General features: G+C 39.3%; 1 protein-coding gene across 1 annotated transcript; it reads left to right on the top strand.

Moving 5' to 3' along the window:
- Positions 1-12514: 12514 nt before the first annotated feature.
- Positions 12515-26520, top strand: ivns1abpa (influenza virus NS1A binding protein a). The gene is made up of 15 exons (XM_057352738.1): positions 12515-12679; positions 16657-16908; positions 18989-19123; positions 20474-20643; positions 20732-20807; positions 20904-21077; positions 21361-21486; positions 23263-23370; positions 23779-23905; positions 23998-24225; positions 24322-24443; positions 24537-24663; positions 24748-24879; positions 25021-25194; positions 25286-26520. The coding sequence occupies exons 3-15, from the start codon at positions 19013-19015 to the stop codon at positions 25540-25542; spliced, it is 1932 nt and encodes a 643-aa protein (XP_057208721.1). The 5' UTR covers positions 12515-12679; positions 16657-16908; positions 18989-19012; the 3' UTR covers positions 25543-26520.
- The last annotated feature ends 102 nt before the right edge of the window (positions 26521-26622 follow it).

Genomic DNA, 26622 nt, shown 5'->3' with positions numbered 1-26622 from the left:
AACACTATTTTTGCGAGTTCTTTAGGTTAGCAGATTACAATGAATTAAGATAGACAGGAAAGTATCACAATTTAATTTTAAATGTAAAATTGCATAAATGTTTTAATAGCAATCCATATACAGCAACAACTGTCAGCCAGTGCTTTGGTTATAAACCGCAATGAATAGTTAGTGATGAATAAAACATTATGGTAAGTCAATTATACTTAAATTGTTTAAATTGTTCAAATTAAACCAAAAATAAACCATTGGTGGTTACATTGGCCGATGGGCTGGGGCTATATAAACACAAACAAATTCCGCAATCTCTATCTAGCAAGGCCATAACCAGTTGCTGTTCTTATCTTATGTCTACTGCCTCTGTTAGTTTACAATAGTGTTTCAAGGGAAATGTGGGTCATTTCAAATGCACAAAACCCCAATCGTCTATAGAATCGCCTATCAATCTGTTTATGAACAGCTGGCAGGGAGGTGAAGAGAGGGGCAGCCTCCGTCTCCAGGGCAACCAGGAAACAGTGTTACATAACCTGGATGTGATGTAGGGAAAAAGAGATGTGGTGATTTACAGTGTTAGTGGGGGAAGGTCCGATTTTCAAGTTGTGATGTAAAGGGAAGAATTTTGTACGATTACTCTTTCACTAATCACTTTTAAGCAAATTGGTGACACCGCCCATGCGAACAACGAAACTTTACAGTAGTGAAAAGTAGCAATGATTGTAGAGGCCTGCAAAGTACATAAAGGGTCCATAACCAATTTTTTCCAAGTATTTTGATGTAGAGGGCAAAAATATACAGTACAGTGGGCCCAAGATTCCAAGCTGCAATTCCCAGTAGGAATTGCTGACAATTCCATAGCTAAAAGAAGTTTTTAACCAATCACCTAAATTGTTTTGCTGATAATAAAAAACGGGAATAAAAAAGTAGAAAAAATAGTAAATAGTGTTTGACTTTTGGACCGAACCATATCTTTATAAACTTTAATCTTCCTTTAATCTTGATGTAACATGCGTTCCAAAAACAAGTACCTTCTTCGGACACAGAACATTGCCTAAGACCGCAAGGTTAACCTGTGTCCGGGTGCTGATTGGCCGTGTTTGTTTGTCCACCTCCTGTCTTAGACTGGAATGTCAAACAGGAACACAGCGTATGTGGGAACGGCGCTCAATGACCCTGTTTCCAATGAAAAATGTTTGTTCTCAGACACCAGAATCACACCATACGTGACAACAAGGGATGAAGAAACCTGGGAAAAATACGTTTCCTTCCTATCGCTCAACATTTCCGTTTTTTATAATGTCCTTCACTTTATGTTTTGTCTCCCTAACGCCAACTTATCAAATTTAAATATTGGCACAATAATGGTCTATGCTGAATGAGTGCCTATATCCTTCCCTCTAGATACATTATATAAGAGTGAATACTGTACGTGTCTGAGTGTTTACACAAGGCATGAAAAACCTTAACAAATAACTTTAAAGGGTGGATTAGAGTCACATGATTCTAATGTAAGAGGAACTAGTGAAAGTCAGATTTTGTGTGGGCTCACTGATGACTAACAATGCTTCTGTGAGTCTTTTCTTAAAAAACCAAGCACAGTAGAACGTTTGTGTGTATCTAGGCCAAACCTCACTGTTTGACACATTCAGAATAAAAAGTAGATGATAATAAAAAATGCATGATGTCTCAATATCTCACCGACTCCAAACTACTGGCAGGTGTATAGAGAGAGAGAGAGTGTAGTTGAGTTGGTGCAGACCCCTCTGGCAGCACTGTATGCCTGGAATCTACACAACAGGTTGAGGTTTTCTCATCTTGAATCGGCTTGATGTTTAATAAAACAACTCAGAGCTCATCTCAGTGGACCGGCATTGATTACCTTAACTTCTATTCACCCTCTGTTGTCCTAAAATGACTTCTCTTAGTATCTTTGAGAAAGTTTCTCTTTTTGCTAAAGCTTCTTTAGAGCTGTCTCTCTCTGCCTTCCTTTCCACTTCATGCAAAGATGATGTAGCTCGCCATCTCATGGCATTCAGTGAATGAAGTACACTGTACATAGTTATATCTCTGTATACTAATACTTCTAGTTTAAAGAAACATAATTGAATCCTATATTAATATTTAAAACGACAGTATCCTTGTGAGTGTGTATTAATGCATTAGTGTATTTAATGTGACCTGTTTCTCTATCTATTCAGAGTGTGAGCAGCAGCCATGTAATATGAAACGGTATGATAATGCAAATGTATTTTTCTTGTGAATTAATGGAACTTAACAGTGATTGAAATTGAATTGAAAAAAGGAACACTTACCCTATCTGTCATTAGTCAGGTAAACTGGAAGCTCCGCCCCACACTGACACCATTGATTGAACAGATATTATTGTTTGGGCTTTAAAAGTTCTACAGAACCATGGTGTTTACACTTTCAGTGGTAGCTGGCTTGAACTGGGAAACAAACCAACTAACCAACCAACTAGGCAACCAGCCATTGTCAACATCAAAATGTGTCCTCCAAACACATTTAAATTTGTCAAAATGACTTCATCACCCACTTCCTGTCTTGTCCTTCCTGTTTCATGTAATCACGCTCTAAACTGCTACATCATTTAGCTGGCACTGCTTTCAAACAGAAGGGGTAAACAGCCAAGCCATCACTTACATAAAAATTTCAGACAGAATGAGGTAAACGTCCTCTATGCCTTGAGGAAGGTCATTCTTATCACTGTAGTGGAAATGTAATGCCTGCTTGGCATGAGCATGTGAGTAATAATAAGTGATATCATAATGGCACCTTCACATGTGAGTGGGCAGGGAAAGAAGGAAAGGGTAGAAAGATGAGGGAGACGTTCACATATTACTCAAACAACAACAGATAACACCTATACTAGCATTCCGTTCGACCAAATGCGAGCTGAATTCACATTCAGTTATGTGAACGTGCTCTGGGTTCCAAGAAATGTGGCGTGTTTTTGCAACACAGAGTCTGACGGTAGACATAACAAAAGCACTATGTGGTTTAAAATGGTTGTTGTTTTATTAAACTGCAGATTTGGGTTAATCATGATCAAGGTCATTCACTGTATTAAATTATTGCGAATTCTGAATAAATTGCAAAGTGTCTTTCCAGAGCATATAAGATATTACATTTTACATCTGTTTGTGTTTACTATTCAAGATGCTGTTTACTATTGACAAAAAACAAGACCAAGACACATCTAAGGGATTATGATATTTTTCTTTTCTAAAACAAACGTGTGGGTGTCACCAAATGCCAAATGATTCTGATTAGGGTCTTTTATTGAATACCTAAAAATTTTAAAACGAATTATTTGAAAACTAATCACAAATTAGTACCGCATGAAACTAAAACATTTGAAAAACAAACAGAAACAAAAACATATTTAAAATGACGAACTAATCTGAAAATGCATAACTATAATTTGGTTAAAAAAAGATTGGTATAGCCAGTGCCTCATATCTGAAGCATGACCACAACAACAAGATTACTTTGTTCATATTATGGTCTGCCATATTAAAGCGAGCCAAAGCATGTCTGTCCCCAAGCGACAGTCCCATATCACAAAACACAAAAAGCACTTGTGTTAGTGTGAGGTTTACATTATTTGACTATGCATTATATGACATATGCTTAATGCAAGACAGATTTGTATGGAAAATGTTTTTTAAGTGTACAAGTGTTTAAAGAAGAATGACAAAAGTATAATAACATATTTGTTTAAAACAGGTTGACATTTGATGAAGGACAGACACTTTAGATAGAAAAGCCATGAGCCTGTGTCTTACGAGAGATTTGCCTATCCAAACAAGACTTTCCATTGAGAGAGAGAAAGAAAGAGAGTGTTGACGTGATGAGACGATGTTGAAATGATGAAGCCTACTTAGCTCATCTAAAATTCATTCAAATTAGAGGCGATAACAGCACATTGATTGCCAATAAAGCCTGTTTGCGCCAACTGAGCATGTGCAGACAATTAACACACAAAAACTCTCATTATCTTCTCAAAGCCACATACCACATATGCAAATACGTAGCTTACAACATCATAAAAATGCTAACAAAAGAAAATCTTAGTGGGTTACTGGACATCGAGTTTGTAGATAGCACATAATATATCATACATGGGAGGTTATTATGTCATTCTGATATCTGATACCTCCCTCCACAATACGAAGTACATTTACAAATGTCAGAATGTTCCATTCTGTCAAAACACAGTCCCCTCAAAACACAAAAACACAACGCTTTACATATTCACAGACTTTACGCAAATGTGAACAGGCTTTTCCATTGCTCAATATGTTCCACGGCACTCATCCAATCACAGAATGTTTGGCCAAACCATGTTGGCCTCTTGCCATCACTTCACATGCATCAACCTCATAAGGTTCTCGACTCGACAGAAGATATTAATGGTTAAAATGACGTGGCAACGCCTCATCTAGACAAATACTGGTTAAAAGTTAAACTCTATATTGAAACGGTGCCTTCGATTTCTTTTGGATTTGGATCAGTCATACGCTCACATGTAGTGCGGTTTGCCAGGATATGACCCGACCCGGGTCATTTTCATTCATACACTGTAAAAATATAGTTGGTTCAACTAAAAAAAATATAACCTGGTTGTTACACTGAGTTACACTGTAAAATATTATTTGTTTTTTGTTGGTTCAACTTAAAAAATACGTAAAAAAAAAAAACCTGGTTGCCTTCCACTTAAAAATATTAGTCAACTCAACAAGAAATTCATTGAGTTAACTAATATATAAGTTTAACCAACAAAAAACAAATAATATTTTACATTGTAACTCTGCTCCATCTATATAGAACCATTACATGTTTGCTATTTAATGTTTACACTATTGTAACTTTGTAAAACCAGAGGATATTGCTGGGCCATGCATGCAGTCCACAAATCTAATGTAACGACAAAAATGGTCATACATTTTATTATTATAAAAAAATTCTGTATTTTTTAGAAAATCCTAAAACAAGTAAAATAATAAATCTCAAACACATACATCGAAGGATAGGCACATATGGTACAGGTCCACCACCTGTAGTGTCCCGGGTCAAATTGCAAAAACCCTGTAGGCTAATAAAACCTTTATGCTATTAACAACCACTCACAACGCTTTAACAACAGCCTGGCAACCACACACAACATCCTGCCATCGAGTTTTGTGCAATATCCACAGACGAGTTCTCATACAGATGTCTATTAACAAAGGTGTGTGGGCATCTCTAGCCTGCATAATGACAATAAAGAGGAGAATATACGCTCTTGAGCGTAGCCTCGCTCTTCATTAGCATTAGGCCGTCGAGAAGCTCTGCCATTATTTCCCTATTTTCATCACACACTAAACTAGTGCTACTCAGGGAAAACTGTCCGCCGCAGCCTAATTCACAGGCTCTCATTCTGAGAGAAGGTTCAGGAACAGGATTCATTAAAGATGAGAAGAAGAGGTGGTGAAAGTGCTTTGAGAGATGCAGAGATGTGCCGGTTTAACTGAGACAACAGAAAATGATTCTGGGAATATTTTTAAATTCAGGTATAAATTGCCTCACTAGGTAGCATAAGCAATGCCGGCTTTTTTAGTGTCTCTCTCGCTCGCTCGCTCTCTGTCTATCTCACTTTGTGATCTCATGTACATTTTGCTCGAACTATTAAACTGATACAATTTGAATTGTCCAATTTGCACTATTGCTTTCAGCATTTTAAAATGAACACTGACACAATGTGATGGCTTTAATTTAATAAAACCTGTGTCAATTAAACAAACTATGAATCCCACTCAATACAGTATATGCTAGGCAAATGCAGTCCAGATGATGGAATGCTGATCTGAGGTCAGATCCACATTTGAGAGAGTATTTCCTGTGTTTTTCCACATGTGGCATCCTGAAACACTCACCACATAATCTTTCTTACCCCAATCTCTCGCCCAATGCACATGGAGAATAATGGCTGTGTTGGGTAACCATAGCAGTGACTCAAGACAGGTTACCTAAGTCTTATTGAATATTGATTTATTTGGTTTGATACCATATTGCATAACTGACTGATCACAAGTCACAAGACAAAGATAGATATAAAACAAATCTGATCAGCAAATCCTGCAATCACATCAGACGCAAACCGAGTGAATACCAACTGATATACCCATTGATAAATGACTGGATTGCTCATGAGGTCATTACACTGAAGCTACCACACCACGATGTTGGTTTGCCCAAACGTTCTTTTAAATTAATAGGGAGTTATCACATATTAATGATAAAACAGTAACTTACCAGTCCCCGTTTTTTCTAAAGTAAAGTCTCACAGTACATTCTTGCAACACAAATGTCTTAAGCATGTAAATTATTAATTATTTAAAGTCGGGCATTTATACAGGCTGTATATGTTCTTTAAGTCATGAAGCTTTATTTCTAAACATTTACACATGTGCCATTACAACAGTGTGCAAAACACACTCACCTTCTATACATTGATTTCTATACATCGCTATTCTGCCCAAAATAAACATTGGAAAAAAACATTAGAAGTGACAATTAATTTAAACAAACATGTGAACTAAAATCTTAATAGCGAGCATAATAAACTGAAAAACTGGTTATTTTAGATTGTCATTTTGACTGTAAGTCCAAAGCGCTCTCTGTCAGTTGGGCATACCAAGATGGCGGCGCGATCGCTTCTGGTGGCTTCACCTCCTGCCGTTGGTTTAGCGTTCAGGCGCACATGGCCAGTACACATACAGTACCACATGGGGCAGCACATGGCCTAATGGTTAGAGAGTCAGACTCTTGACCAGAAGGTTGCTGGTTCGATTCCCTGGCGGTGCCTTGCTCAAGGGCACTGAGGTGCCCTTGAGCAAGGCACCTTACCCCCTACTTGCTCCCCGGGCAGCTACAGTGATAGCTCCGGGTGTACGTGTGTTCACCACTTGCTGTGCGTGTGTTCACTACTCTCTGGATGGGTTAAATGCAGAGGTCACATTTCGGGTATGGGTCACCATATCTGACTAATAGGTCACTTTCACTTCACATAAACCACAATAGCGTCAGTTTGGGCTCAACAGTAGCTTGGAGCACAGACAATTAAAAAGACCAGAAATCTGAACTCACCATTGAGATGAAATACTTCAATAAAATGTCAAGGCTTTGTCTGTATCTTTAAAATTTAGAAAGAGATTGAAGACTATGATGTGAACTGAATTTAGTGCCATGTCTGGTCCTGTGTATTTTTTCTCAACACCAACCACACTGGTCTGGTGAAGTAAACACATTTACTGGCTCAAGGCCAAGTAATCACCAAGGAGCACAGTTCCATAGTGTGCGAGTAAATTTCTGAACCACTTACCACAGCAAACACAAAAGGTGCTGGTTAGGGTGCGGGGTTTGGGTTCGTTGAGGGCATCTGGCCAACCAAGAGCAACTGAGAACATGATGAACTACAGAAAATAACAGATGAAAATGTGTTTGAGAGACATGCTATGGTAGCTGCATCATCTCAGACCTTTCCTTTTTTCTTTTTTTTTTGCAAATTCAGCATCATTACAAATACATACTGCTACAGAGACAGAGGGAGACCCACACATGCACATTCCTGAAGGGAAAGATAATGTCCTGAGACAATCACAGTGCAGTTCAATCAGCAGCCATTGAACACACACTATGGCTACTAGTTTGATAAACATCACATCTGTCATCAATTTTTCTTTTTTTAACTGTTTTTTAACTAACTTTAGTTTTTTAACTATTTCAATGCATGGTGGTGATGTTATCAACCGTGTTTTAATAAAACTGATGTGCAGTTGATGTGTTTAAATAAAAATAGGTGTAATTTTTCATGAATAATACAGAGGTAACAAAAGGCTGATGTACATGTACACGTACAGTATTGTACACAAACCTACATTCAAACATATGCCATGACACAAAAACATACAGTGTAAGAAAGTGTCAGACCTTGCATCAGAATGCAGAATGCTTTATCAATGAACATGCTTAAAGGTCCAGTGTGTGAAATTTAGCAGCATATACCGGCAACCAGCGGCTCACTCCACCCCTTCCTTTCGAAGCACTACAGCAGCTGACACCAAGGTTAATTTAGTTTACTAAAATTGAAACATTGTAAACGTTTCTGTTCATTGAAATCAAATAAAATATTGACCTAAAAATGATTGGGAAAAACTTAACTTAACTCAAAAATAAACTGAAATAAGTTCAAAGCACTAAAATATAAACAGATAAATTATAAAAATGAAAAAAGCATATACCAAAATTGCTAAAACTTGAACTAAAATTAACATAAAAATGAAAAATCTAAAAATAAAAGCAAATTTTAAATATTATTAAAACTAAAATCAAAACTATAATAACTCTGGCTGACACAGAACTAAGATGTCGTAACGTTTTCACTTCTTTGCCGAGGGGGAGATAACAAAACGCGTTCTGTAGAGCAGTTATTCCATTTAGGGCTACTGTAGAAACAATATGATGAATTCCATGCAAGGGTGTACTGTATGTAGATAGAAATAGCTCATTCTAAGGTAATAAAAACATAACGCTTCATTATGTAGCGTCTTTATACACCTCTAAAGACATAGTTATGTATATTATATTGCATTTCTGTTAATAGATCCTCCAAAAATTTACTTTTATAGTTAAGATTAGTTATTTATATTTATTTTTTTGTACATCTTTGTACACATTTTGTGTACTTACAGGATTAGTGCTGTTTATTCCATTCAGTCTTATCTACAGACTGTGGAGAATTATTCAAGAGTTTTCACTGTACATTGTAAATAATTAATGTACAATAAATCATTTTTATATTTTCAAATTGTGACATTTAACATTGTATAATGACTTCGCTATAGTTTACAACTAAAAAATGTGTGGAAGTTTGGTTACTTGAGAAGATTAATTTTTCTCAAAAATATAGCAAAACACGTCTAAAACCAACTTGTAAGAACAGTTTAGTTATGATTACAATATAATTTTCTTAATAAAACTAAGAGGGAATAATGGCCAGCACTCCAGAACAATATAATATGCTACAGTCAGTTGCTCAATATAAACAATAAATGTGTCAAGATATAGCAGTTGCTGGTGAATTAATGGGCTGCAAGGTCAAAGCTAGCAGTGGCAATGACTGCAAATCTAATAAGATATTTTTAGGTATAACATAACATAACTGGGACAGTTCTAAATTCACAGCTGATTTCTGTTATTGTAGGACTATTTGGTGTTGTTTTAAATCTACCCATGACAATAACATTGCAGTTGATAAACATATACAGTAAGTAATGAGGTGAATATAATGCTGGCTATAAGCCTTGGCAGGCATGGATATTATTACAGTAAAGTCTACAGAGTATTATGAGGTAAGGGAGATTGTTAAAAACATGTTATGAACTACTTTAATGTCCACAGGGATGTAACAGACACAGATGAGGTCTTCACAGCATCCTGGAAACGTGTAATGTTCAATTTAAAATGATGACTGCAGGTTATGATTATGATGTACAGTATATATATATACAGTATATAGAAAGATAGAAAATGAATGGCATACTGTAGTTTTAATGTAGATAAGGTGTACATGAGCATAAAGATCTTTGTGACTGCGCTTTTAAGGATATACTGTACTTACAGTATTGTAAGTAAGGACTTGTATTGTACACAGTCATACCCGTTTCGTTTGGCCGAACCAAGGTTTGTTTTCTTTTTTTAGTCCTGTGCTTATTCAAATCTCCTGACAAAAACATTCCCCTGACGCCTCGTGTGTTAGTTGCAGTTGTGAGATTCGTCCTCTCACCTGAAATATTAATACTGCTGCTGTCAGAACACATCTGTGCCAGTAGACTGAGCCTGAGGATTTCAGACAAGCTAACTACACAAATACCCACACAAACACACAATGTGATTAAATGATCTAATTATGCATGAGGCATCAGACTGGCTGTGTATCTCTTTGAATCTTGAGGGGACAAGAACAAGATGATGGGTCAAACCTGGCAACAAATCTCATAAGGCTCCAGAGAGTGCTACATATTATTTGTGTGATCTCTCTGAACTGTCTAAATTTAGCATAAACAGGATGAGAAATGTAATACTAGAACTACATTTTTGCTATTTCACTCAGACAATAATCTCTAATTTGGTATTTTAAATATAATCCACCAGTATATATCACTATGCATGCTAAAAACTATTTCAGCACTGGTTCGGTTGTCACAGTACGAATTAATGTCTCTAATCACCAAAGAAATCTAAACAATTTTTTGCATTTGCAGTAAGATCATGGGTTATACAATGTGAAACGGTTTTATTTTGGAAACACAGGAGTGGACATGTTGCTTAGGAATGGCTCAACACTTCAACCAGTCACAAATTGCAGTAATTACACCACAACAAAGAGAACAAATTCTGCCCCTCTGATAGGGCCACAATACCTCCACATGTAAACAGGATCTAGTTTAATCCAATCCTTCAGTTATGCATACAACTTTTGTATTTGGAACACCTGATCCATGTCGACAATTGCTTGTCGGTTCAGTTGTTGCGGGGGATTTGCTCACAATGGTCAGGATGTTTCTAGAGGCCCTGTTACCGTCGTTATGCGGTGAGTGAATTACACTGGCTGGCGGTTTCAGAATGGGCAGTTTAGCACTGCCCTGCGCGCGCATGTGTCTAAAGTCGTGGTTGTGATCCATTAATCCAATTGAGATTTACAACCTGAGGGGCATTAAACTTTACCTGTGCAGGAGAGAGAGAGGTCAATGAGGGATTTTTGGCTCTGACATCACACGTTCCTGCCTCACAGGAAGAACTTAACTTCCTATATTCAATTTATTGAAGTTAGTCTTTGTGTAATGATGGATACAGTGTTCTTTAATTTGGATAAAAGGGGTGCAATATATGTCATGGTTATATACAATAACTTATAAAGACATGTAGTAGTGTGTTTTGGGCCTAATTCCAGTAGTATGTAATGACATTCTATTGGTTCTCATTCACTAGGTGACATTGCATCAATTAAATCCAACACGAGACACACAGAGACCGTCATAGTTTCCATTAAAACCAATACAATTCCCAATGTATCCATTACAATTCCTGTGATGGTTTCTCTAACTAAAAGATGAAATGACGCTATACAAGATTACTGGCAATCAAATCACAAAAGAAAGAAGAAAATAGTCAAAAGGCAGCTAACTGCTATGATATTTGAAAAAAAGATGCATGTACAACAATACTTTTATCAGTTTTTCAGCCCCACTCAAAGGCCCAACCTCGCCTCACAGTCCGTCGTAGTGATGGGTCGTTCATTAACGATTCGTTCTTTTTGAACGAATCTTTAAAATGACTCGGGAGTAACGAGTGTCTCAGCGAGTGATTCGTTCATTTTGTGTTGACCGCGCATGTGCAACATTGTACCAGAAACAGTAATGAAGTTCGTCTCTCGAGTCATCGGGTCTGAGTCCTTTCGTTCTTTTATACCGGAAAGAGAAATGATTAGTTCGTCTCTCGAGTCATCGGGTCCGAGTCCTTATACCGGAAAGAGAAATGATTAGTTCGTCTCTCGAGTCATCGGGTCCGAGCCCTTTTGTTCTTTTGTCAAATGGTAGCTCCGCAGGCAAACCTGCAGCCTGTACCGGAGTCTTCGAGTCCGAGTCTTTAACGTTACGTGACCACTTCCCGGATCATCAGTCAAATGCATGGTGTACGTGTTATATGTTGTATTATAGGAAGAAATATAATAAAATGATCAAAAGATATGTGCAATAAACATCTTCTCTAAAACGTACCGTTCTGTTCTTTTTTCTGTCAGTATATTCATAAATGTTTCTTGTGGATTTCTGCATGTGTTTTTAATTTATCTTAATAACTAACTATTTTGCATAAGAACTGTGCTGGCAAAATATAAACATAAGCAACACTAGTAAAGTCAGTGTTCATGTCTAATGCATATATTACACACGTGATCTCTTATTAAATAATTGCACATTTAAATGATTTCAATAGCCTATTATTATATACTTTGCAAACTGCATGAGACTTTTTAGTAAAAAACAACAACCTGTAAACCTTATTGCATACCCGAGTGACCCAAAATTGTTAATGAATTATAAATACATAATTTTACAGAAATGCTGTCAGGAAATAATTAAATAATTGTTTCTCATAACTTGTCCCTAACTACAATATAAGTTATTTCTTATTATATATCTGATCAAAACTAGCATAAATAAACGTTATGGGGTAATTTGGCTATTAACATGCAACATTAATTTAACTCTGCTCAGATGAACGAAATGACTCGAAAAAAGATTCGTTCATTTTGCTGAACGAGATTCAAACATCCGAATCTCAAAAATGACTCGAACTTCCCATCACTAGCGTCGGTACTTTTCCGCAGGCGGGGCTCAGGTCTGACGTCACGCCAAGAGACAGCCCCGTGGCGTGGCATTTGTTAAGCGCGTGCTCCAGCGTCATTGCAAGCTCGAGCTCATATCTAACAGTAGTGAAACCCTGCAAGGCTGTACGGACGCAGAAACGTGCCACATCGATTGCTTTTGCAATATCCACAACCAACGGCTCTGAATTTACCTTAAATATGTCTACTATCGTCTACTGTCAAACAGATCAGGTAAGACTGCCATGGAGAATTGATGGATAACGTGTGAAGCTTTGAGTCTCGTGTGCTCCCTGGTTTAGGTCTTTCACATGACGATAGCTGTTTTGCGTTACACGTGTCGACACTTTTATGTATGTACTAATGCGATTACCTAATGATGCTCTGTAACCTGCTGAGAATGTCTAACGTTATTGATATTGATATGAATTAACGTTATATAAAATACTCGCATGGGTTTAATGTGTGAACTGTGCGCTGCAAACTGAGATTAAAACGTTATCGGCTTCCAATAATATACATCGACAACACCATTTAGTAGTACGATGTAAATAAACAGCCCAGTTTTAATTTAACGGTAGCGTTAGTCCAATATAAACAAACAGAACCTCGATTGCCAGTCTGTCTATGATTATGACTTTATAATACATTACATCGTAGCAAAATGCATGTTTATAAAATCGTGCCGAAATTCCTTAGAGGAAAACAGGTACGACTTTGTATAAATGAGTGAAAGCCAGCACGGGAACGATTTGTCAAGGTTAATGCTTGCCGTTGCGTTTCGTTGAAAGCAGTGTTCGTGTATTTTGACGCAGATCGTTCGTTTTATCCTCTAACCGATGTTTTGTAAGAAGTGAGAAAAATATCGACCAGGTCCCACTGACCTAGTTTTGGATTTTACATTAGACTTTGGCGAGGGGTAACGTTAGAGAGTCGTCTTCTGATGATGCAAGCCCCATTGTGCGGGAAAAATGGCATGTCTTCGAGGTGCATTGATGGACTCATGATTTGGCCAATAGCATCGCTCGGAATAGCATCGCTGGCCAATCAGCATTCGTGGAATGTGTTTGGGCGGTTACCAGATCATTTATTACCTTTCGCATCGCCATTTAACGTAATATATCTCGTTGAATTTGTTTTAAACAGATTTTTTATTCTCACCGTGATGCTAATGTCCATTATTTATACATTATAAAATATGATTTAAAAACCTTGAGTTGTATTAAAGGGAATTTTCTTTTTTTAAAGGGAAAGCCCTTTCTTGCTTGACATATGCTTATTTTATTTGCTAGATTTCTCTCTACATAGGAACCTAACATTCACATGCAGTCATTTCTGTTCGGCCCCCACTCATACAACACAATACATCACATTTACACTTTGTATCATACACATGAAATCTCCAGGATGAAATTGAACTTGCCTCGACGCTGTTTCTGTTTCACAACAGCACATCGACCTATAGGTGACATAATTGCATAGCCAAGAGCTTCATTTGTCAGGGAAATGTGTTTGGTGAATGACGCACTCCTCGATCTGTGACCTTTGCTTGTGTATTTTCATTATTTGTTCAAATTTCCTAGTTAACTCTAGAAGAATGTGATAACACGCTGTTTTCTGATGTTGGCAAAGACTTTGGACACATTTGTAAGGTATTGACGAAGATTGCAGAATGATCTAAATGGTCTCTTATCCCTTCTTTTGGGATCACTGCTCAGCTATGTACTGCCTTATCATTCCTCCATCACTCTGTTTCTGTTGCATGCTGTGATTAACGAGAATCAGCGAAAGATATTTTCTTTGTTAATCCATGTGAATAAATGGATGCTCTCTCTGTTTGAAACATTTTTTCAGTCCATAGTGAAGGATTATTCCAATTTCCACTGGGTTCTCATGCGGGAGGTCATGTGTGTTGCTTTGTTCACTCTATAAAATGTGTTCTCCCATCAACCTTTTTTTATAAAGGCATTTTTCATAAATAGCATTTCATTAGTGAGAAATGGAGATAAGAACAGCACTCTGTAATAGCTAAAACTCAAAATGCTTGTTCCCTCTTTGCCCTATTGATTTTGATATAGTGCAGAAAGCAGCTACAAATATTTTAAGAATATAAAAAATGTTCTGAAAAGGAATTATCCTGATAATATATATCATTTTTATGTAATAATTTTTTATCCCATCATTTTAATAAGGAGTTTCATTTTTTCATTACGTAACAGGCTCTGACTTCCATAGTCTCGGTCTGTGGGTTTATGCTGTATTGGAAAGTGCAGTCTGTACTCTGTTAGACAGAGAAATCATGCGTTTTTCCAAATGTTATATAAACTTCGGAAATGCTGCTCAGAAACTGTTGCCCACATGTGTATATAATTTTATTCTATAAATTTTCACAGAGATTGTTTTAGTCTTTCGCAATTGTGTTTGCTTGGACCATAACGTTATTTCTTAGTTTTATAATGCACCTGCACTGTTTCCTCACCCACTGCCCTTTCTATTCCTTTAATGTAGATACATACATTTATCATTTATGCAAGGCTTTCATTAGCTCAGTGGTACATCAGGGAATTTGCTTATTTAATAAGAAATGTTAGACCTTTTTAGCTGTCCTAGATGGCCAAGACTCAACTGGCAGACTCAGAGCATGCTGTGCAACAATGCCAAGGTCATGGCAAGGGTTTAATTTCCAGGGAACACATGTTTTGATAAGATGTACACTTCTAATGTACTTTAAAAGGCCTTGGATAAAATAAACGTAAACGATTGGAAGGCTGTGAATATATGACACTGAGTAATGTACTTTCACAGATATCACTGTGACTTGCAAAAACTCTTATGACATAATGAAACAATTTTATACGCATACTGCCTGTGGTCGTGGGTTAGATACAGCTGTTAGATCTATCTAAGATTCCATGCAAAGGATCCTCTTCAAATTTAGTTTTTTTGGCCTTAAGCGATGCAATACATTGTTGGCCAATCTGGGATATCTGTTTAGGACTGCTACAAAGTTAGCAGTGTGTTGCCCCCTCTCTCTTGTCTGCTGTCAGACCCACGCTAACTTTCTGAGCATGCTGTTTACTGCATACCACATACCGGAGGGTATAAAAAGAATAGCGCGCACAAAACCGTCTTTCAATGTGGTTTTCCATCACTGCACATTTCAATGAGTCTTTTCTTTGTAACATTGTCTCTGTCAATAATTGCCTGAAGATGTTGTGGTTGTCGGCACACAATAGAGAGATTTGTTGTAATTTGTTTGAAAGTGCACAGTCACCATAGGCTTTGTCTGGTGTCTGGCCTGTGAATGCTCTGGTTTACATGATCGGTTCCTGATTCCTCTCCAAGTGGACCAGTTGCTCTCAGATTAAGGCCACCAGCTTGATAGTGGACAATTGAGACTTGGTGTAATAGTGTTTTGTGTAAAATTAATGTTTTAAGGTTTTCGTAAACCTAGACAGGTTAGAGCAAGTGATGCTGGGTAGATTACTTAAAAGCCACCACTGTCCATCTTGAAACGTGTGGCTGAAAGGTGAGAGTGGAAAAACACTGACAGGTTTTTTATGTAAAGCGTGTGAATTCCACACACTGAATCTTGTTTGTTTTCATTTAGTTTTTTTCACCCCCACACAGCTGTTGTCATCTCATTGTGGGAACGTGATAAATCCATCAAAATTCTTCCGTGATTTGTTGGCTTTGTGACCATCCTCCACCCTTAAAGTGGGCCATCTGCTGGCTGAAAGAGACCCGTGGAAAATTACAGAAGCGTATGGGTGTGTCAGCCATGTGGTTAGCGGGAGGAGAATGGAGGGAATTTTTATGCAGGGGTTATGAAAAGGCGAGCAGGACTTGACCGCAGGAGAGGTGATGGAAGGGTTGAAGTGTGCGTCAAGACGAAGCTTCTCGACTTAAGTTTGCTTAAGCTTGGATTAATTTGAACGCCGTGTGCTGCAGGAGTAAGCGCTCATCATGTATGAGACATGTGTTTAGCTCTATAAATCATCAGTACCGTAAAGCCGAATCAGTCTCTCTGGCAGCGGTTTTGCCCTTGAGCCGTGATTGTTGTTTATATTACGTCACGATTAGTTGTTTGATTGCGTTGTGGGTCACAGCCTGAGGTACCATGTTCTAGAAATTGCCATTGATGTGATCATTGTTCCAGAGATAATGCGCTGTCATCGTAACCCCTTGTTTGTTTGTTATTTGTCCTGCAGGTTATAATGCACGATCAACACAGAAAAGGTTTGAGTCTATAGCCAACGGGACACCCGAGGACTTGATTGCAGTCACTCTAAGCCTGAGAGTTTGAGTCACCTCTGCCCCCCTGCCGTGCCTGCTGGCATTGCCTTTGACACCCACAACGTAGTGAAGGAGGACCTAGGCATTCCCATTCTTGGCTCAACTTCACTCCTGCTTTTCACGGCTTTCTGAAAACTATCTCCCAGACGTACGTCATTTAGTATTAGGTAAGCACATTATTTATACATTTGTGTTGTTTGGAGAGAATGGGATGGATTTGTAGTGATACAGACTGAATGCTTTATGAACAGCTCCATATCGTGTATTTATGCTAAGCCACATTTAAAGGTAGGGATGCATCGATACCATTTTTTAAAGACCGAGTACGAGTACCGATATTTTTTCTGGTACTCGCCGATACCTATAACCGATGCCTGTATAATGTACAATGATGTTAATAAACCAGTATCTTACTGGTACATTTTCTTTTTTTCTACTTAAATTGAAGTACTATTTTTTTATGATAAGTAGCACAATTTTACTAGCACATTTACTTCAGTTTACTAAAGTAAACAATATACTCTGTGGTCAAATTATAAAAAATGTAAGGGGGGTGGGTGTGGTAAAATGTGAGTGTATTATAACTAGAGATGCACCGATTGCAATTTTCTTTGCCGGTTTCTGATTTTATTACAAGTGAAACCTGCCGATTCCGATTTTCTATCCACAAACTATAATTGACAGTATACTGTATATAAAACCATATTAACTTTTCAATACACAATTTTTTATTTTCATTGAATAAATGATTAAACATTACAATTTCCCCAAATGCAGTTCTCCAAGCTGCATTAAATTACAGAATCTTCTCTTTCCCAAACAACTCTTAAATTGAACAACTCTGTGACTGAAAAGAAGTACAAATAATAAAATATAACTAAACATGTCACTTAATTTACCTTTTTAATTTTTGTACTCCTCTCACAAAAGTCTAAGATAACAATAAAATACTTCAGCTTTATTCTCGTCTGTTTCCGTTTATGAAACTAACATTGCTTTATTTCATTTTTTCTGAAATGTAAAATAAATTGTCTTTATCTTGTGTCTGTAGTATTAAAAGAAGTGGGTTGATTTTTAATGCAACTAAAATAAAAAAGTTAAAAATCTTATGAGTGAATTCGACTCTAAAGATGTATATGCAGTTTTTTTGTGTTAGTAAAGAACTCAATCAGATATATATCACATATATTGGTTGATTTATTCATTTTTTTATATTTTGGATTTTTAAAAACAAGTAGAAGTCGTGTTGAATGTCATTTTACCTAGGTGAAATGACCACAGTTTTAACGTAAGACAAGAAATCAGGTTGAATGGAATTTACGTTTGTTTTACACAGAGTGAACGACTTCAACATGAGTTTAGCATGTGTCAGAGTTTAGCATGATGCTAATAGCATCACTGTTAGCATAAATACCCCATGTAAACGGAGCAGCGAGAGATGAACTACAGTCTGTACAGTACATGATGCGTGTGCACGCGCGTGCAGTCAGCGGATATGAGAGATGCGCCTCAGTCAGCAGAGACTCGCGGTCCGGTGGACCCACATGCGAGTATAAACGAGCCGTGAAAGACAGGCTGCGCACGTTTACATGTTTACTGGCGGCTTTGAGTGTACTGACGGCTGTGACGTTTTTGCCCGCATCACGGGAAACAGAAGATCGGCTTGGAATCGGCGAGACATGAGACTGACCGGCCGGTCACCGGTCGGGCTGATCATACGAAAAACCGTCCGATTCCGATCTCTGGCCGGTCAATCGGTGCACCTCTAATTATAACTTGTTCAAGTTAACCAGACTTTTATTTTGACAGATCGCCGCAAATGGTGTTTGTTTATGTGTTCGTGTCCTCATGCAGTGAAACGCTGGTGCTGAAAGCTTCACAAGCACAATGCGTTCAGTACACGCAACCGCACCACTCTTTCACACACGGTAACGCAAAACAAGCAGAATACATATTTAAACAGTATCTGAATATTTCGTTAACTGTTACGTTGGCTGTTAAGTGCTAATTTCGTGTTAGGAAATGCCTGGATTCCTCGATTCCGTCCACGTTTTCCACATTGCGGAAATCATAGGGCTCTATGTATGTCACGTGAGGTATCGGTCTTTGGTATCGGTGTGTCATTATGAGTACGAGTACATGAGCTTGGTATCGGACCGATACTGGTATCGGTGCATCCCTATTTAAAGGACCAAGGTGTTTTGATGTATCCGACTCACACATGCCTTATGTTTCACTTTTACAAAGGCTTAATTTCCAAAACAAGCAAAAATGATTCCCAACGGATATTTGATATTTGAGGACGAAAGTTTCCTGGATTCGACCGTGGCCAAGATGAAAGCCCTTAGAAAGAACGGCCAGTTCTGTGATGTGAGACTTCAGGTAACATGCCTTTTTCAACGTTATTCTCTGTCGTAATAGATGTGCCGTGGGTGTAGGCATGTGCCGGTATCAGATTTCCATGCTGCGATTAATCGATTAAGGTTTCATCGTGGTAAACCGTATTATCGCGGTAAACCATATTATCGCAGTATTCAATTCTATGAGAAATGCAGGTTGAAAATATAAACCAACTTCAGTGTTTTCCTCTTGATAACAACTTTATTTTAAGTAATAAAGAGAACCTCAAACATTTAAATACAAATAAATGTAAATAAAACAACACACAGTAATGATGTATAAAGTGAGTTTATTACATAATAAAGTGCAAACTGCAAAATAACAACTTTTGTTAACTGCTTTTAAATATACTTATGTCTGTACAACGCTAGTACTACAATTCATATTATTATTATTATTATTATTATTATTGTTTGAATAAAAAGCCAAGCCAGTGTGTTAACCATTATAGCAAGCTAAACATTTATAAACTGCAAATTCACTCGCACTTTGTGACAGTGTGTGACTTTATTGCGTTCCATCAACGTATATTTAAAATAATTATTCTGCCACACTGTCAAATTTCATTACTCGGCTTACTTTTAACCCCAAATATTTCCAAACCTCAGACTTCACCCTCTTAGAAAGGGGATAAATCGTCTGCAGCGTTCCTCCTTCAGCCATGCTTCCTCTCCGTGTGGTACTGTTTACAGCAGAGTGCGCAAGCGTCTTTTGCTCAGCAGCGCACACACACGCATCTCCACATGGGGAATGGGATTGTTTAGATCAGAGTGCGCATTCCTACGCAGCATGCACGCAGTGTACTTTTATCCGGTTGATGAAAAATAAACAAATACGTGGTCTAAAAATCAAAATGCTGATCTATATATTTTCGCGGTATTTGAAAGTGCCCGCGATAACAACATCGCGCGAATCCATTACCGCGGTTAATCGCATTACTGAATATCGGCACATGTCTACTTGGGTGTTGATCACCGCTGAAACGTGAGGCAGGGAAGAGTGTGGTTCCTTAGACGCAGCTCCTGGAATTTCAAATGGCCTTTAGCCGAGTGACATTTTTTTACCAGACAAAATAAAACCCTTTATATTCTGAATGTTTCAAAGACTCAAAGGAAGCTTTAGATATTGTAGTTACATTACAGACCTAGTTTTTGCTTGAAAAAGTATCAAAATTGATACTGGTCGTGATATTGATACTGGTTGCCCAGGTCAACTAGCAAAACTATATCTAGTTTTTCAAGCTTTTCAGTTTGCAATTTTGTAAATGGAACATACCGTTGTCACTGTGTCATCATAGAGATGGGGTTAACCTTTGCCCTTTAACCCTTGCAGGTATGCGGTCATGAGTTGATGGCTCATCGGGCTGTGCTGGCCTGCTGCAGTCCATACCTGTTTGAGATCTTTAAAAGTGACCTGGAGCCTCATGGTATCTCCCATGTGAAGTTTGAAGATTTGGACCCTGAGGCTGTGGAGATCCTTCTTAACTATGCTTACACTGCCCAGTAAGAGACAAACACACAAGATATAGAAACACAAGTTACAGCAAGCCAAAGAGATATGAAACCAGTGTGCCAATGTTGCTCTCTGCAGGTTAAAGGCAGATAAGGAGCTTGTTAAAGAGGTTTACTCCGCAGCTAAACGACTCAAAATGGACCGTGTGAAGCAGGTAGGACTTACGTTTTATACCATTCATTGTGCATGTGATTTGTATGTGTTTTACTTGAAATACAGCCCTAACTGACTTTTTTTAACTTGCTTGCAGATCTGTGGCGACTACCTTCTCTCCAAGATGGATTCCCAGAGTGCTATCTCCTATCGCAATTTTGCCAGCTGCATGGGAGATGCACGTTTGCTGAACAAGATTGACGGCTATATCCAGGAGCATCTTCTGGAGGTGTCTGAGCAGGAGGATTTCCTCAAGCTGCCACGCCTTAAGGTTAGAGCTTAACATCTTTGATCATCTACTATGGTGGGTTACAACCCTGTTTTAGAAAGACCCCCAACAGAACGTGTTTTAAATGTTCAGTTATCTGACACACCCGTTCAGTCGTCAACCAACCAGGCGATGAGTTGATTTAAAATAAGGGTTAGATTTAGGAAACATCTAAACATTTAGGGGCCCTTCAGAAACCGGAGCAACCAACCTACTAGCTCTGTTTTTTTTCTTCTGTTTGACTAATGCGTTTGTGGTAAACATCAAATTCATTTTGTGTTTATAGTTGGAGGTGATGCTGGAAGATAACCTGTCCTTGCCTAGCAATGGAAAGCTTTACTCAAAGGTGATTGGCTGGGTTCAGCGCAGCCTGTGGGAAAACGGCGAACCGCTGGAGCGACTGATGGAGGAGGTCAGTAGTGCCCTCCGCTGTGAGCTCTGCTCTCCTTTCCCTCCCCTTTCCCCTCGTATTTCATCCCATTCACAGATTTAACAGGTCCGCTCACACCAGCCATCCTAACGGTAGAGGTCGGTTGGTTTTGTTCTCTCTGCCTTCCATATTTTTTGTTTCCTCTCCCCGTCACCCACAAATCACCCCGGGTTTTTAAGTATATACATTTAGGTACAGAACGGGGCTCTTACACCCTCTGCACAGGCGAGTGGTTAGTCCAGGTGAGCAGAACTAAAAGCCTCCTGATTGCTCAGCGCTGTACAGAAGCCGTTCTGTTTGAAACACTTGCAGAGAGTGAATTGGCATGTTGCCTTCTCAGTGATATCTCTCTTTTTTTAAGCAGGTGTATGAGTGTGTGTTTCTGCTCTGGGAACCAGCACTAACAGTTCTTCCTCCCCGCTGATTTATCTCTCCTTAGGTTTATTAGAGCAAACATCAGCAAGATTCTCACAAGACTGAAGAAAACCAAGACTGGGGCCTTCCGGGGTAAAGAGTCAATGAAAATAACAAAAAGAGGCAGCCATGGCGGGACAAGCGCTAGGCTCTCATCTGCTAATAAAATGCACTCACAACAGTACACTTACCTCAACTGACACTTAAGAATAATTCTCCGAACACTGCAAATTCCCTATTTAGTACCCATACAGGGGCCTTCTGTGGAACGCTCCAAACTCGCATTTGAATAAAATTCATGAATGTGAAGAAGAGACACTTTATATTTACACCACTACACGTTTCCAGATTAAGTTCAAATGAAAGAATGGAAGTGAGCCATCATCCTTAAAAGGCTTTGTAACGGCACCTTCGGTGTGTTAAAGGAAGTGGAAACTGATTGCAGCTTGATGACTCTTCTAAAATCGGTTCCTTGTTCTATTTATTTTCAGACATATTCCCACTAGGGATGGACACGTACAGTATACTTTACAGTAGTTACAGGAATTTAAACGCAATAAAAACGTAACTTTACACACAAATGTGACCCATTTTAATTTGATTGATTGAGGCGTCATTTTAAGCAGTGCTTTGCAATTTACGCCAACACATATATCGCACAAACATTTAGACATGATGCAAAGGCAAAGACTTCCTAACAAGACTCCATACACAAATTGACAAATGCCAATACCCAGATACCCCAAAATCTTTTTTCCATTCTCCAAGCATTCACTAGTTTTATTTATTTGAGTTTATTTAATGGATTGTTTCAAAATTTTTGTATTTTTTAGGTTTGAAATTACTTCTTTAAGCTTAAACATGAGCCAAGAGAATTTTTTTATCAAACAATTTTTTTGAGCTGTAAATGTGAAAACGGCTAACCAGAGTTTGTGTGATGACGTCTGACTTGACTAACCTCCTCAGCTGTGAAGATGGCGGCAGAATGACAGCTGAACGCGTTGACGGCGCTTGTTTTTTCTTATTTCCTTCTCCAAACTGACAAATGAAGTTTCCCACGATCCTTTGTGGTGAACAGTATTGTGATCCCGAATCTGCTATTTACAGTGCAGCCATTGGCCAGAAAGTGCTGAAGATCTTTTGAAATGTCCCCATCCAGAATCCGATGCTGAAGCGACAGTATGTTCATATTCTTAAAGAAGCTTTTTCACCAGCGCCTTGCAGATCGGTGGCGAAGAAGTGGAACTGCACCCCTCTTCTTAACCTTCCTTTTCCCACGTAATTGGGTGCTCTGTTGTCATGAAGACAGCCACATGGGTTCTATTGTCGCTGTGTGTTTTGCAGGTGCAAACGCTGTACTATTCGGCTGATCACAAGCTGCTCGATGGGAGCCTGCTTGACGGGCAGGCTGAGGTGTTCGGCACTGAGGATGACCACATCCAGTTTGTGCAGGTACACAACCAGCGCCGAGCTCTTCTCAGGCTGGACTGCAGCAGGCCGTAGTAAACTCAGACCTGCTTTTGAGATTTAAGTTTAGTTCTGGCCAAGGAGCTTCTTTGTTGTGCTGGGCTGGTGAGCCGGAGATTATGGCTGTTTGACCTCAGCCTAGTGCGTGTGTGTGTGCGTGCGTGCGTGCGTGCATGCGTGCGTGTGTGTGTGTTTGATTGAGTGGAACTGTGGACCTCTTATAGAGTGGCTTTCCATTGGGTTAGATTACATATACGTTAGTTTAATCTGATGCAGCCATCAGAACTGGTAAGATGTTGAGTTGGGCATACACCTAGACCGGGTCTGGGTTTGTGTGAGGTTGTTTTTGTGTGGACCATGGGCTCGGAGTCTAGCTGCACTGTGCCTTTGCAGAAGAAGCCCCCACGTGAGAATGTACACCGACAGCTGAGCACCAGCTCCTCTGGCAGCCTCTCCCCTGGCTCCACCAAACATCCCTGCAAGCAAGAATGGAAATACATCGCTTCGGAGAAGACCACCAGTACGTCTGCACACCTTCAGATCATTAAAAATTGCGTTTTAAGTTTGCACAAATGTTCACAATTGATCACCCTCTTCCTTTTCTCCTTTTAGACCACACGTACCTGTGTCTGGCTGTGTTGAATGGTGTGCTGTGCGTGATCTTTCTACATGGGCGCAGCAGTCCTCAGGCCTCGCCCTCGGCCACCCCTTGTCTAACCAAAAGCATGAGCTTTGACAGTCAGCCACTGGAGGAAGAGCCGGATAAGCTGCTGGCACCCATGCACTATGCTCGCTCCGGCCTGGGCACTGCTGCTTTGAACGGTCGACTCATCGCTGCAGGTCAGTGGGTAGACACATTTGTCCCAAGACGTTTCTCAAAGAGTATCTCTTCTTTCTTTGAGAAGTACATGGTCTAAAAGATGATCTCGTACTTAGGTGGTTACAACCGTGAAGAATGCCTGAGGACTGTGGAATGTTATGACCTGAACACTGACAGCTGGACGTTCATCGCCCCGATGAGGACTCCACGTGCGAGATTTCAGATGGCAGTGCTCATGGTTTGTACATAGTTAAATGTATACTTGAGAATAGACTAATTCTCAGCCTGTGGACGTGCTAATAATTGTTCCGTTGTGTTTTTAACCAATCAGGGTCAGCTTTACGTGATGGGCGGGTCCAATGGCCATTCTGATGAATTGAGTTGTGGGGAGACTTACAACCCAAACACAGACGAGTGGACTCAAGTGCCAGAGCTCAGAACTAACCGCTGCAATGCAGGTAAGGAGGATGAGACGCCCTCAAGTCTTAAAACCATAACAATGTAGGTTTAGATACATCTGATGCATGTTTGACCTTGCGCAGGTGTCTGCTCTTTGAGCAACAAGCTGTATGTTGTTGGAGGATCAGATCCGTGCGGACAGAAAGGCCTGAAGAACTGTGATGTTTTTGACCCTGTCAGCAAGGCCTGGACCAGCTGTGCCCCATTAAACATCAGTAAGTCAACATTTCAAAATATCCCTTAATACACTACACCAGAGTGGTTTTGGGCATTTAAGAGCTTGGCGTACAGTGGGGTAGGCTATATTGTTAAAAAGGCAGATGGATCTGTTCTCAACATGAACTTTGCTTGCATAGGGAGGCATCAAGCTGCCGTGTGCGAGTTGGAAGGATTCATGTACGTGATTGGAGGAGCCGAGTCGTGGAACTGCCTGAATAGTGTGGAGCGCTACAATCCAGAAAACAACACCTGGACCCTTGTTGCCCCGATGAACATAGCCCGCAGAGGAGCCGGAGTGGCCGTCCATGAAGGTAAGCTGAGCAAAAGACAACAATTCATAGCACAGGGCATTTACAGAGTGTTAAGTGCTTTATCAATAGTGACCAATGTCTGTTCTCTCAGGTAAACTCTATGTGGTGGGAGGCTTCGATGGCTCTCGTGCCCTGCGTTGCGTTGAAATGTACGACCCTGCACGAAACGAATGGAGGATGCTTGGTAGCATGAACTCGCCACGCAGCAATGCTGGCGCGGCCGTGCTCGATGACATCATCTACGCCATCGGTGGCTTTGATGGAAACGACTTCCTCAATACATTTGAGGCTTACAACCCTAAAACAGACGAATGGAGCCCCTGTGCAGATGCCTTCACCAATTCCTAAGAGCCAGGGGTGGGGAAACCACGTGGGTGGGAGGGGGGACTCACTCAAACTAACAGGCTTAGTGACGTAATAGTGCTTTGTGATGTCCTTGATGTATGCGGGTGGGCGGGTTTACGAGGGTGTGAGGGGTGGGATGGGGTCTCATGGGGGTCTGCATTGAAGTCACCCATGAGGCTGACTTTTCTTACAGTGTTTGGGTGGGGGTGGTCAGTTGGGGGTTGCTGAAAGCAACATTAAGCCTTTGCATATTGCATACTTTATTTTTTGTGTTGTATATATTGTTTCGTTTCATTTTCCTTCGGTTATATTTCCTGTTTTATGAAGAATGCCAACATTTATTGCACATCGAGTGTACCTTTTTGAATTGAGTGGTTTGGAATATTTTTATTTTCGTGGAAGTTTTTGCATCTCTGATGTGAAGATAGGATTGATTGGTTTAACCCATTTAAGGAAGTGACCCATTTGAATTCGTTTTTCTATGCTTCATGGTGATTTTGGCTTGCTTTGTTTGAGCTCCATGCTTATACAAAGCCTTATTTTACAAAATGTCGAATTACATGGCTTTTTCTTTGTCATCCAGCCATGATGCTGATTACTGTAACCAATCTTTAAAGATGGCCTTTTTTATATTTTTGATACACTGCTAAGTAACCAATAGATGGATTAGATGGCAGACGCAGAACACCTGTGAGGTTATAAACTTTCATCAATGCCAGTTTAGTATATGCATAGTCAACCATGCTTCAATGCTTTTTAGATATTTTGTTCGTTTTTTGACAGATTTACGCAAGTGAGATAAAGCTTGTTCCTTGATGCCTTTTTTACATATCTTGTGTTTAGCTTTAATTTGGATGCGACCGAGTTCTTTTGGCTCCAAGGATTTGTTTTCTCATTCAACTAAATTGGGAACAATCTGTATCACATTTGTTACTATGAGCTGATATTTCTTTACTAATAAACCATTTCAACCTGTCAAAATCATTTCCGTTTGTCATTTATCTAGAAACTATGTATTCAGTGTATTGAGACATTTTAACATTTAATCTCTTAACCTAATTCTGGTGGGATTCATTTGTGGGT

The sequence above is a fragment of the Triplophysa rosa genome, linkage group LG15, assembly GCF_024868665.1.
Source record: "Triplophysa rosa linkage group LG15, Trosa_1v2, whole genome shotgun sequence".
Lineage (NCBI taxonomy): Eukaryota > Metazoa > Chordata > Actinopteri > Cypriniformes > Nemacheilidae > Triplophysa > Triplophysa rosa.
This window is presented reverse-complemented; position numbering and strand designations above follow the sequence as displayed.